Raw genomic sequence first — 13,194 nt, forward strand, 5'->3', positions numbered from 1 at the left:
ACAGTGCCATAATTTGTGTGCTATATTTAGGGTGCCACAGCCAGGATTTCCCTCGATTTCCAGCGCGAGTGGTGGTCATGTGCCGACTAGATTCTTATCCGCTTTTTAGAATAGAACATTGATAGAAGCAGATGAGAAGCAAATCAGTACTTCACTGCACTTATGCAAAGAGCAATTCATATGAGTGCATGCGGAAATTTCTCTTGACCCCGGAACACCCTTTTTTAAAAAAAGAAAAGAAAAACAAACAAAAAAAAACACATATATGGGATTTGTACTGTCTGTTACTGTTCTCAATGACAACTACCTTAACCATGGAAGCCATCAATGAGCGATCACATATCGCAAAGCAAAATGATGTGAGACAGTTGGCAGGGGTAGAAGGTTGGTTGTTTGCAGACACATACAGTGGGGAAAAAAAGTATTTAGAAATCCACCAATTGTGCCTGTTCTCCCACTTAAAAATATGAGAGAGGCCTGTAATTGAGGTAGCCCACAATTGAGAGAGACAAAATGAGAAAACAAATCCAGAAAATCACCTTGTCTGATTTGGCAGATTTTTGCAAATTATGGTGGAAAATAAGTATTTAGTCAATAACAAAAGTTCATCTCAATATTTTGTTAGAAATCCTTTGTTGGCAATGTCAGAGGTCAAATGGTTTCTGTAAGTCTTGATAAGGTTGGCACACACTGTTGGTGGTATGTTGGCTCATTCCTCCATGCAGATCTCCTCTAGAGCAGTGATGTTTTGGGACTCTCGCTGAAACACGGACTTTCAACTCCATCCAAAGGTTTTCAATGGGGTTGAGATCTGGAGACTGGCTAGGGCACTACAGGACCTTCATATGCTTCTTACAAAGCAACTCCTTCATTGCCCTGATGGTGTGCTTGGGATCATTGTCATGCTGAAACACCCAGCCCCAGCCATGTTTCATCTTCAATGCCCTTGCTGATGGAAGGAGGTATGCACTCAAAATCTCACGATACATGGCCCCATTCATTCTTTCATGTACACGGATCACTCGTCCTGGTCACTTTGCAGAGAAACAGCCCAAAAGCATGATGTTGCTACCCCCATGTTTAACAGTAGGTATGGTGTTCTTTGGATGCAACTCAGCATTCTGTCTCATCCAAACACAACGAGTTGTGTTTCTACCAAATAGTTCTACTTCGGTTTCATTAAACCATATGACATTCTCCCAATACTCTTCTGGATAATCCAAATGCTCTCTAGCAAACTTCAGATGGGCACGGACATGTACTGGGTTAAGCAGGGGAACACGTCTGGCACTGCAGGATCTGAGTTCCTGGCGACGTAGTGTGATACTGATGGTAGACTTTTTTACAGTGGTCCCAGCTTTATGCAGGTCATTCACTAGGTCCCCCCTGGTTCTGGGATTTCTGCTCACCATTCTTATGATCATTTTGACACTATGGGGTGGGATCTTGCGTGGAGCCCCAGATCGAGGAAGATTATCAGTGGTCTTGTATGTCTTTCATTTTTTATTATTGCTCCCACAGTTGATTTCATCACACCAAGCTGCTTGCCTATTGCAGATTCAGTCTTCCCAGCCTGGTGCAGGGCTACAATTTTGTTTCTGGTGTCCTTAGACAGCTCATTGGTCTTCACCATAGTGGAGTTTGGAATATGACTGTTTGAGGTTGTGGACAGATGTCTTTTAAAAGTTCAAACAGGTGCCATTACTACAGGTAATGAGAGGAGGACAGAGGAGCTTCTTAATGAAGAAGTTACAGGTCTGTGAGAGCCAGAAATATTGCATGTTTATAGATGACTAAGTGCTTATTTTCCACCATAATCTGCAAATAAAATCTTGCCAAATCAGACAAGCTGATTTTCTGGATTTGTTTTCTCATTTTGTCTCTCATAGTTGTGGTCTACCTATGATGTCAATTACAGGCCTCTCTCATCTCTTTAAGTGGGAGAACTTGCACAATTGGTGGCTGGCTAAATACTTTTTTCCCCCACTGTACGTATAATGTATGTGCTGAGCAGATCATATTTTTATAAATATAAGATTATGTCAATCCAGAGTTTAAAAGGAATCTGTCAATATGAAATTGCTGTTCTATTGGCATCAGGAGGAGCTGATGATATACAGGTTGTAGAAAAAGATTCAGTAAAATGTTCTTTACTGATTAAAAGTTTTGCTCATTTAGGAGTCCAGTGGGTGGTTTTCACTTAATGATTGACAGTCTATAACAGTGATGGCGAACCTATGGCACGCGTGCCACCAGGGGCACACTGAGCCCATTCTGTTGGCACGCGTGCTGTCGCCCGATCCTGCAGTTTTGGTCTGCTAGTGCAGTCGCGCCGGCAGATCAAATCTGTGTTGGAGCGGAGGAGAGATTTCTCCTCCGCTCTGACACTCCTCCTCCCCCAGGCTGCAGATGTGTTGCCTAGGAGACGGAGGAGCGTCAGAGAGCGGCGCCAGCGCCGTCTGCTGGCCGCGTGGGAAATGAGCAGCGTGCAGCGGTGGAGCGGGTGCAGGAAGGTAAGTTGTGTGTTGCTTTTTTTTTTTTTTATAACTCGTGTGCGGCAGCGCCAGCGTGGGGTGGGAGAGTGGGAACGCACATGGCAACGTGGGGTGGGAAAGTGGGAACGCACATGGCAGCGTGGGGTGGGAGAGGGGGAACGCACATGGCAGCGTGGGGTGGGAGAGGGGGAGATGCACATGGCAGCGTGGGGTGGGAAAGGGGGAACGCACATGGCAGAGTGGGGTGGGGGTGGGGGAACGCACATGGCGGGGTGGGGGTGGGGGAACGCACATGGCAGTGTGGGGTGGGGGAATGCACATGGCAGCGTGGGGTGGGGGAATGCACATGGCAGCGTGGGGTGGGGGAACGCACATGGCAGCGTGGGGTGGGGGAACGCACATGGCAGCGTGGGGTGGGGGTGGGGGAATGCACATGGCAGCGTGGGGTGGGGGTGGGGGAATGCACATGGCAGCGTGGGGTGGGGGAACGCACATGGCAGCGTGGGGTGGGTCAACGCACATGCCAGCGTGGGGTGGGGGAACGCACATGCCAACATGGGGTCGGAGAACACACATGCCAGCATGGGGGGGGGGGACACATGCCAGCATGGGGGGGGGGGAACATGCATGCCAGGATGGGGGGGAAACATGCATGCCAGGATGGGGAAACATGCATGCCAGGATGGGGAAAATATGCATGCCAGGATGGAGGAAACATGCATGCCAGGATGGAGGAAACATGTATGCCAGGATGGAGGAAACATACATGCCAGGATGGGGAAACATGCATGCCAGGATGGGGAAACATGCATGCCAGGATGTGGAGAATATGCATGCCAGGATGGAGGAAACATGCATGCCAGGATGGAGGAAACATGCATGCCAGGATGGAGGAAACATGCATGCCAGGATGGAGGAAACATGCCATGATAGGGTACATTTACCAGGAAGGGGTACATTTACCTGGATGGGGTAAATTAACCAGGATTGGGAACATTTACCAGGAATGGGGTACATGCCGGGATGGGGGAACATTTACAAGGATGGGGAATATGTCAGGATGGGGTACATTTACCAGCATGGGGGAACATGCCAGAATGGGTAACATTTACCAGGATGGAGGACATTTACCAGGATGGGGCCGTGATGGGGACAAATATACCAGAATGTAGGAAATGTATATCAGGATGGGGGACATGTTTACCAGGAAGTGGCCGAGGAAGGGGGACAGAACTACACAATGATGGGGAGGGGAGCCACTCGTACGTCTTTATGGGATTTCAAGATGTTCAGACTTTGAAATGTAGATGTGGATTACAGGGTGACATCTGATTGCATTCCATGCTAAAATCTCTGTCTAATATGCTGCAATTTTTTCCAGAAAGATCAATCCAACTGCTGTGTCTGGAAAGGGCAGGGGCTCAGCTCTAATGTGTGGTAAGCATGCATGAGCGTGATGCCCCCTGCTGAAGAGAAGATGGCAAAGGTAAGATTAAAATTAATTCTTTATATAATAGGATTGGTTGGCACTTCGGAAAAAAAATTGCGTTTAGGGCTACAGTTTGGGCACTCGGCCTGTAAAAGGTTCGCCATGACTGGTCTATAATGTATGACTATGCAGAGATATATGTGAATCAATGGAGAGGACCACCATCAGAGACCGAGAGGATAAAAGAAAATGAAGGAAGAGATTATTATTACATGGTCACAGCACATACAGATCATGATTATGTCAGCAGAAAGCCTAATAATCTATTTATGTGAACATATTATTTCAACATTTCCCTCCATACCAGGTTGTCCTGATGTTCCTGGTGTACCACGATCTCCAGCCCCACCATCAAAACCATTAATTCCAGGTAGACCAGGATTTCCAAGAGGATACTGAAAATCATCACTAGGAGGTGAACCTGGACGTCCAACAGGGCCTGGGAAACCTGGAAGAAGAAATGCTCAAATTCAGAGAAATGTCAATACAAAATTTCATAAGAAATGATTACAGAGGTTAAGTTGTGCAGTCTGCATAGTACATAACTGATTGATGACTCTCATATCTATCTTTCTGGTCTAGTTGTCAATTCTCTGCTATCCAGAATCTCAGTGTCCATCAGCTATATCCTTCTTATTCTCATCTTTCTTTCTAACACTCAAAATGGACAAAACTAAGTTAATCTTTCCTTCGTCTCCCTCAAGCCCCCTACGTAATCTATCTATGAATATAAAATACATAATGCTTTCCCTTGTGTCACACGTCCAATGTCAGGGTGTATGTCAAGGGTGTGTCATGGGTGACAGACAGTCACATGGTATCCTGGCAATAGAAGGTTACAGCGTTTGTCTGCACAAAATGCTCCCTGACTTTCTGTTGTTTCTGCTCTCAGTATTCATTGTACTAGGTAGCTTTCCTGCTGGATTTTCATCTATTCCCCTTTAGGACCCAAGGGACCTAAATGTCTGTCCAGCTGCTGATTATCAGTATACCCTTGTGCTTTAAATACTCCCATATTCCCTGGACATGTGTTGGTGATATTATTCAGTTCATTCAAGCTCTAGTTGCAAGCAGGAGGCTTGCTCTCATCTGTGGTATCGTTGCTGAAGTTTTGCTGAACTACTGCCTGAGTCATCTGTGGATAAGAAGTTCATGCACTTTTCCCCTGTGTCCTCCTTGCATCATCTTCGTTTAGAGTTTAGTGGGGTTGAGGAAGAGCTCATCCCACCCATTCCCTATTTAGGGTCCAGCACTAGGGATACTAAATACTGATGACACGCTGGTCAAACATTGATGACACACTGACCAAACACTGATGACACATTGATCCAAAATATTGATGACACCATTGTCTTTGCATACATGAAAAAAAAACAACGTCTGAATGAGGCCTTTTTCTGTGTATGCCATGAACTTAGTAATGAAAGATTATGCAGTCAGCTCAGCTAAGCTCCCAACAGTATGGGCTACAGGCAGACAGAAATATATTATTCATATGTGAAAGGATAATTAGGAGCCCTGTCCTAGAAAATGGACCTCTGAGCCATATAAATTAACATTAATAAGTTAATAAACACAGAATGTTGGACATACTCTCTGTCTTTTCTTAGAAGTACTCACCTGAGTTGCCCTTTTCTCCTTTAAGACCGGGAAATCCAGGATCTCCGAGAGAGCCTTCTTTCCCAGGAACACCAATGAAACCAGGATCCCCCCTAAGGCCTAAGATGGGCAAGAAAAATGTTACAGTGGCAACCTGATGCCAAGGCTTTTCTTCAACACCAAAGTACAGACTGAATAAACTCTTAAGACCGCTTTACATGCTGTGACATCGCTAGCGATCGCACCTGCCCCCGTCGTTTGTGCGTCACGGGCAAATCGCTGCCCGTGGCGAACAATATCGCAGATACGCGTCACACCAACTTACCTTCCTAACGACGTCGCTGTGGCCAGTGAACAACCCCTTTTTTAAGGGGGCGGTTCGTGCAGGCATCCAATAGAAGCGGAGGGGCGGAGAGCAGCCGCATGAACGTCACTCCCACCTCGTTGCCGGAGGACGCAGGAACGCTGTTGTTCGTCGTTCCCGGGGTGTCACACGTAGCGATGTGTGCTGCCTCAGGAATGACGAACAACCTGCGTTCCAAACGAGCAACGATATTTTGAAAATGAACAGCGTGTCAACAATCAATGATTTGGTGAGTATTTGGGATCATTAGCGGTTGCTCGTAAGTGTCACACGCAACAACTTCGCTAACGAGGCCGGATGCGCGTCACGAATTTCGTGACCCCAGCAACATCTGGTTAGCGATGTCGTTGCATGTAATGGGGCCTTTAATCTGGCAATGCTTGGACACCAGCCGTTCTTACTTTACACTAATTGGTTTATAGTAATTAATTTTAAATGTAACTGGAACATTTTTGTAAAATGACATTCTATATTACTCCATGCAGTTGTAAACGTGCCCAGGGTTGTAGCCATGGACAAGGGCTTCACTTTGCTTGCCCTGTGATGCTACAGAAAAGGGTGATGTGAGGATGGAAGCATATCCCACTTGTGTACCTCTAGGTCCATCTTCTCTGCTGCATACAGTGCAGTATTGCTGCGTCTTGCATTCACATTAAAGTGTCAAACTAGATTTTAAAAACTTTAATTTCTTTGTGTTCAAGTGAACTCAAGTACAGGATATATAGTGAGGAAAATAAGTATTTGATACACTGCAGATTTTGCAAGTTTTCTCACCTACAAAGAATGGAGAGGACTGTAATCTTTATCGTAAGTACCCTTCCACTGTGTCAGACAAAATCACCCAAAAAGATCCAGAAAATCACATTGTATGATTTTTAAATAATTAATTTGCATATTATTGCATGAAATAGGTATTTGATACAAGAGAAAAACAGAACTTAATATTTGGTAGAGAAACCTTTGTTTGCAGTTACAGAGGTCCAACGTTTCCTGCAGTTCTTGACCAGGTTTGCACACTCTGCAGCAAGGATTTTGGCCCACTCCTCCATACAGATCTTCTCCAGATTTTTCAGGCTTTGTGTCTTTCCCTGGGCAACATTGAGTTTCAGTTGCCTCCAAAAATTTTCTATTGGGGTCTAGGCCACCTTGAAATGCTTCTTACGTAGTCGCTCCGTAGTTGCCCTGGCTGTGTGTTTTGGGTCAATGTAATGCTGGAAGACTCAGCCACAACCCATCTTCAATGCTCTTACTGAGGTGAGGTTTTTGGCGAAAATCTCGCGATACATGACCTTATCCTTGCTCCTTTCAATACAATGCAGTTATCCTTTCCCCTTTGCAAAAACGCAAGCCCAAAATACACCCTCTAAAACAATTACTTTATTAATCATAGTTAAAAATCAATATTATTAAAACATTGAGGTGCACGTACTTTACAATATGCTCCTATATGGGAGGGAACAACTAGATCCTGCTAGTCCCCTTATTCCCATCCCTTTCAATGTTCTCCTACTACTACTAGTACATCATTTTTTTGTAGATGATGGCTTGTTTAAAGTGACACTCCACTATCCATCCACTAGTTGTTTGCCCTCTGCACCTATTTCACTTGACTTTTTGGTCTGTATCATAACTATGATTGTTACTATACTACGTAGTTTTTCTTTTAATAACATTGATTTTTAACCATGATTAATAAAGTAATTGTTTTAGAAGGTGTGTTTTTGGTCTAGAGTTTAAGTTTCCTCTATATTTATATTATTTTTGGTCTTAAAAAGCACCCCCAAAATATGATGCTTCATAGTTGGGATGATGTTCTTGGGGTTGCATTCATCCTTCTTCCTCCAAACACGGCGAGTGGGCTTGATACCAAAAAGTTCTATTTTGGTCTTATCTGACCACATGACCTTCTCCCATGCCTCCTCTGGATCATCCAGATGGCCACTGGCAAACTTCGAACAGGCCTGGGCATTTGCTGGCAGAAGCAAGGGGGTATTTCGTGCCCTGCAGAATTTGAATCCATGAAGCCCTAGTGCCTTACAAAAGGTAATCTTTGAGACTGTTGTCCCAGCTCTCTTCAGGTCATTGTCCAGATCCTCCCATGTTGTTCTGGGCAGATTCCTGACCTTTCGCAGAATCATCCTTACCCCACGAGGTGATATTTTGCATGGAGCCCCAGACCAAGTAAGATTTTCAGTCATCTTGTGTTTCTTCCATTTTCTAATAATTGCGCCAACAGTTGTTGCCTTTTCACCAAGCTGCTTGCCTATTGTCCTGTAGCCCATCCCAACTTTGTACAGATATACAATTTTGTCCTTAGTGTAATTAAGACAGCTCTTTGGTTTTGGCCATGGTGGAGAGTTGGAGTGTGAATGACTCAGTGTGTGGACAGGTGTCTTTTATACAGGTAACGAGTTAAAACAGGTACAATTAATACAGGTAATGGGTGCACAGTAGGAGGGCTTCTTAAAGAAAAAATAACAGAGCCAGAATTATTGCTGGTTGGTAGGTGATCAAATACTTATTTCATACAATAAAATGAAAATGAATTATGTAAAAACCATAGAATGTGATTTTCTGGATTTTTTTTTACTGTCTGTCACAGCTGAAGTGTACCTACTATAAAAATCACAGACCTCTCCATTCTTTGTAGATGGAAAAACTTGCAAAATCAGCAATGTATCAAATACTTATTTTCCCCATTGTAGCAGGTAATACAATGTCCATTTTCCGCTCCAACATAGACTGGGTCTCCCAGGAGGGTTATAGATATGATCTTATTCTCTTCTACAGAGGCTGCCACGGAGTGAGGAGGAGGCTGGTATGTCTGATCCTACATGCAACCACACAGATCCCACGTGTTTCACTGTGACTATAATACCCCCAACACTGCCATTCTACTTTACAAGCACTGCTCTTAAGGGTCGTTGTCCTCGTGCCACTGTACATAAGCAGGGTGTCCCTTCTTCACTAAGATCTCCTTTTTCACTATCCTGACAATGTTTCTGCACTTTTTCACAAAGCTTGCCTGCTAGGAGTCCCCCTTTGCTCAGTCCACCCCTGGAGAGTTACATCCACATACCAAGCCTGGCGTATTTCTTCTACCTTCTTTTCTTGGCCTCTTTATCTTGCTTCTACTACACAACAACTACTAAACCAAAAACTAATACTTCCTCCCCATATATCCCCTTACACCCCCTTCCCCCCTGTGGGCTGGCAGTGCAGTTAACCTTGATATAACTGTCCCTTTCTCTGCTGTCTGTTGTTACAGACCTAAGGCTATGTGCGCACGTTGCGTAAATACATGCAGTTACGCTGCGCTTTGTAGCGCAGCGTAACTGCATGTGTCCTGCGTCCCCTGCACAGTCTATGGAGATTGTGCAGGGGCCGTGCGCACGTGGCGTCTTAGAGCGCAGCGCTTCGGCTGCTGCCCGAAGCGCTGCATTCTAAGAAGTGACATGCCACTTCTTCCGTGCGCTTTGCCGGCAGCTCCTGCTCTGTCTATGGCAGGAGCTGCAGGCAGAGCGCATGGAATCGGCTTTTTTTTTTTTTCTCTACGGACATTTTCTGCAGCGATTTGAAGCGCACGTGTGCTCTTCAGATCGCTGCAGAAATTTCTGCAGGGCTAGTACGCAACGTGCGCACATAGCCTAAACCTTTACTCAGGACTATACAGGAGTGAACAGGAGAACAGTGACCTCTTGTGATCATTGGCAGTACTGCAGTCATGAGGCATTCTAACATGTTACAATAACTTAACAAAAAAGGCACATGTCACACATTTATAATAAAACCATTGATGTCTTCAAGGGGGAACATGACTGTAGGTCCACCCTCTAATACCGTTTTTAAAATATTTGCTTGGTGGCATTCAATTGAAAACACAGGTACCCATTACAAATCACAGCTCTAAAACTGTAAAACTTTAATAAGCCCTGTGTCAGGCTACCACCAGGGGGAGATGGAGCCCTGCAGGAAAAGACACTACACACAGCTGAATCAGCATGGAGGAGGACACACAGTGTGTGCTGGAGCACTGCTCTTCAGAGTCAGCGAGAATACAGAGGCCACGGGGCGTGTGGGGGATGGTCAGGCAGGCCAGGGCATACACAGTACGGTGAGAAAGAAGACTGGAGGAACAAGCAAAAGCGGGGTCAAGGTCAGGCCGAGGTCAGTACCAGAGGAAGCAACCGAATGGGAAGGTAGGAGAAGGGGGAACGACTGGGGCTATTGTGGGAAAAAAGGAGGTGGGACGGAACACAGACAGAGCACAGGGGAAGGACGGATCAGGAAACACTTACAGGGACCAGCAATCACAGGCAAAGCAGTGCTAAGCTTATAGCCGGCGCTAGTTTACCAGAGATGACAGAATTTAAAGCATCCAAGCTCTGGAAGCGAGGCCCAAAAGAAGGCTCCGCCCCCTAGTCATGTGGACGGGGAGGTGGAACCATGACACCCTGCACCCGTGATGATATCATGACTAGGACCAATTTATAATCTACATAAAAGCTCCCCAAAAAAATGACAACAAGCAAAGATATTTTGAACCTTTATGAATTGGTATAAAAGTGTTGGGAGAAATCCAGAGGTTTTTTTAGTAAACCGAATAATGCATAATCGCTGGAGCCCTTATACATAGGCTCTACAAAAGTCTCCTGCCTCCATCTATACAGTCTATCTAAATCCTCTGCAAATTGCTGCTCTCCTCAATGAAGCAAGGTATATTACTAGCAAGAACCTCTACTTACGTACACAGAGACACATAACATTAGTTTACTGTCATGCGGTGTGTTGCTATGGTGTCGGACTCTGTACACATTGTAGCATCTGACAGGCAACTTGAGGTCTACTAATGGCTCAGCCTGAGCCGGGCATCAGCTGATTCATTTCCATTGCTTTCCTGCCCTGCAGGATTTAATTCTTGTGGATTTGTGTATGGCTCCTTGGAGCAGGTTGCTAATTTCCACCCACAGTTGTATCATTTCTATTTATGTTATGGGAGCCTGTGGTTCTGAGCCAATAATAGCTTCAGCATAGCTCCAGCGATTCCAGTCTTAGTGGTGATCCAATTTTTTGTGATCTGTAGTTGCTATTTTCCCTGTCGTGCATTTACTTCCTGTTTCTTTATTCCCCTGTACACACATTGTCTCTCCTTTGTGTTTGAGTGCAATGCGTATGAGTTTTCATTCTTTCTTGTCCATGTCGTTTATGGGGGTTTTTGTTATTGTGTTTCCAGCCCGCCCTAAGGGTGGGGGAGAGGGGGAGTAAGATCAGAGCTCGGATAGGAGTCAGGGTCATTCTGGGGGCTCAGACCTGGCTACCATCAAGCCTACCTCTGAGATAAGAGACAGCACAGGGTCCCAAGTCTGAAAGCCAGCTTAGGAGCCCCTGTTCTGTCATTTCTTGCCCTGTGATATTTACCTTTTACGCCAGGTGCTCCAGGGCTTCCAGGGTTTCCTGAAAATCCTGGATCTCCCCTTATGCCACCTCTTCCTGGTCCTCCTGGTATTCCAGAATCTCCTGTATCTCCTTGATTGGAGGCTGGACCTGAGGGTCCACGTGGGCCAGGGAGGCCAGGCAATCCTTAAATCATACAAACAGAAACATTATTTTAGTAACAAGTTTAGTTCAGCTACCATATGTATTATGACATATGGAGCAAATAGATGGGGCCCCCTATTGAGGACACCTCTCAACTAGCCAAAATGTAGATTCGTAAACAAAGAAGCGTATCTCCTCTTCCACCAATTATATGAAAGAATATTTACTGACTGCTCAACACACAAAATTAATTTTCCCAACCACATATTTTCTTAGGTCTTTATAGGCAGAACTATAGAAAATACCTTCTATCTAAAAAGGCGATGTCTTGACGAAACAATAGTAAAAGGGTGTTGGGTAGTTGGCTCACTATGTAAACATCTTCCTGCATATAAGATGGCCATCTCTCCTGATTCCCACATGCATGTTGAGCTCGATCAAGCGTGCATGTGATTTCACTGAGAAATTTACTATTTACACTTATAAGTTGGATAAAAGTAAAGAAAATGAATAGGAGACAAAATAAATGTGGTAGACATACCCATCTCTCCATCTCTTCCGGCTGGTCCAGGATCTCCATGTAAACCAGGTATAATATTTATTGTCCCTGGTGGTCCAGGGGTACCAGGTGGTCCAGGGACACCAGGTAAGCCTGAAAAGTACAATATAGATAATCATTTAAACTGTGGACAAGGAATAAGAGCTGATCCTATATGCTTAGAGGAGGGGTATTCAAAGTTAACACATATTCAGCTTCCGACATCAATGGCTTTCCCTTGGTAAAACATTAACTATTCAGTACATTGAAGAGTTCCTCACGGTTGTAACATGAATGTATTTTATCTAGCTGTGGTGTAAACTGACGATTCTGGGCCCCAAAGCAAAATATCCAACTGGCTCCCAACTAATTCAGGTGTTCAATAATATTGGTCTTCTAATATGAGCCAAAAGGACTTTTAGTGCCCCTCTATCCACCACTGCAACCCCTGCACCCACTATGGTTACACCTGTTTCCTAATAACACTAGATACATAAGAAGAATGTTTGTTTTATGGGAATTATGAGTTACACTTACTAAGAACACTATAGCATCTTGTCTTACCTGAATCTCCAATAACACCTTTTGCACCATTAACTCCTGGTTGTCCAGGTACGTTGTTGGAAAAGCCTCTTTCACCTTTAGAACCTGAAAATCCAGGTGACCCTGGCCGTCCTGGTTCACTTAAACCTTTTATTTGGGGAAAGAAAATAATTAAAAAACAAACTAATGTTAAAAAACTGCATTTTGCCAACATTTCCATGCAAAACCATAAGGCACCTGTCCTCAACCATGAGAATTCGATAAAGAAGGGAATTTTGTTTACTTACCGTAAATTCCTTTTCTTCTAGCTCCTATTGGGAGACCCAGACAATTGGGTGTATAGCTTCTGCCTCCGGAGGCCACACAAAGTATTACACTTTAAAAAGTGTAACCCCTCCCCTCTGCCTATACACCCTCCCGTGCATCACGGGCCCATCAGTTTTGGTGCCAAAGCAGGAAGGAGGAAACTTATAAATTGGTCTTAGGTAAATTCAATCCGAAGGATGTTCGGAGAACTGAAACCATGAACCAAAAGAACAATTCAACATGAACAACATGTGTACACAAAAGAACAAACAGCCCGAAGGGAACAGGGGCGGGTGCTGGGTCTCCCAATAGGAGCTAGAAG

The 13,194-nt window shown here is 44.7% G+C and overlaps 1 protein-coding gene across 2 annotated transcripts in view; it reads right to left on the minus strand.

Annotated features, from left to right (window-relative positions):
* Positions 1-13,194, minus strand: part of COL4A6 (collagen type IV alpha 6 chain) — a 426,839-nt gene that overhangs the window by 10,237 nt on the left and 403,408 nt on the right. For both annotated transcript variants that reach the window (XM_075323930.1, XM_075323929.1), the window contains 5 exons: positions 12,588-12,713; positions 12,027-12,137; positions 11,366-11,527; positions 5,605-5,703; positions 4,289-4,432 (listed from right to left, as the gene is read on the minus strand). In XM_075323930.1, coding sequence (XP_075180045.1) covers positions 4,289-4,432; positions 5,605-5,703; positions 11,366-11,527; positions 12,027-12,137; positions 12,588-12,713 — 642 coding nt within the window. The remainder of the gene's footprint in view (positions 1-4,288; positions 4,433-5,604; positions 5,704-11,365; positions 11,528-12,026; positions 12,138-12,587; positions 12,714-13,194) is intronic.

Source organism: Anomaloglossus baeobatrachus, chromosome 9, assembly GCF_048569485.1.
Source record: "Anomaloglossus baeobatrachus isolate aAnoBae1 chromosome 9, aAnoBae1.hap1, whole genome shotgun sequence".
In the NCBI taxonomy this organism is placed as follows: domain Eukaryota; kingdom Metazoa; phylum Chordata; class Amphibia; order Anura; family Aromobatidae; genus Anomaloglossus; species Anomaloglossus baeobatrachus.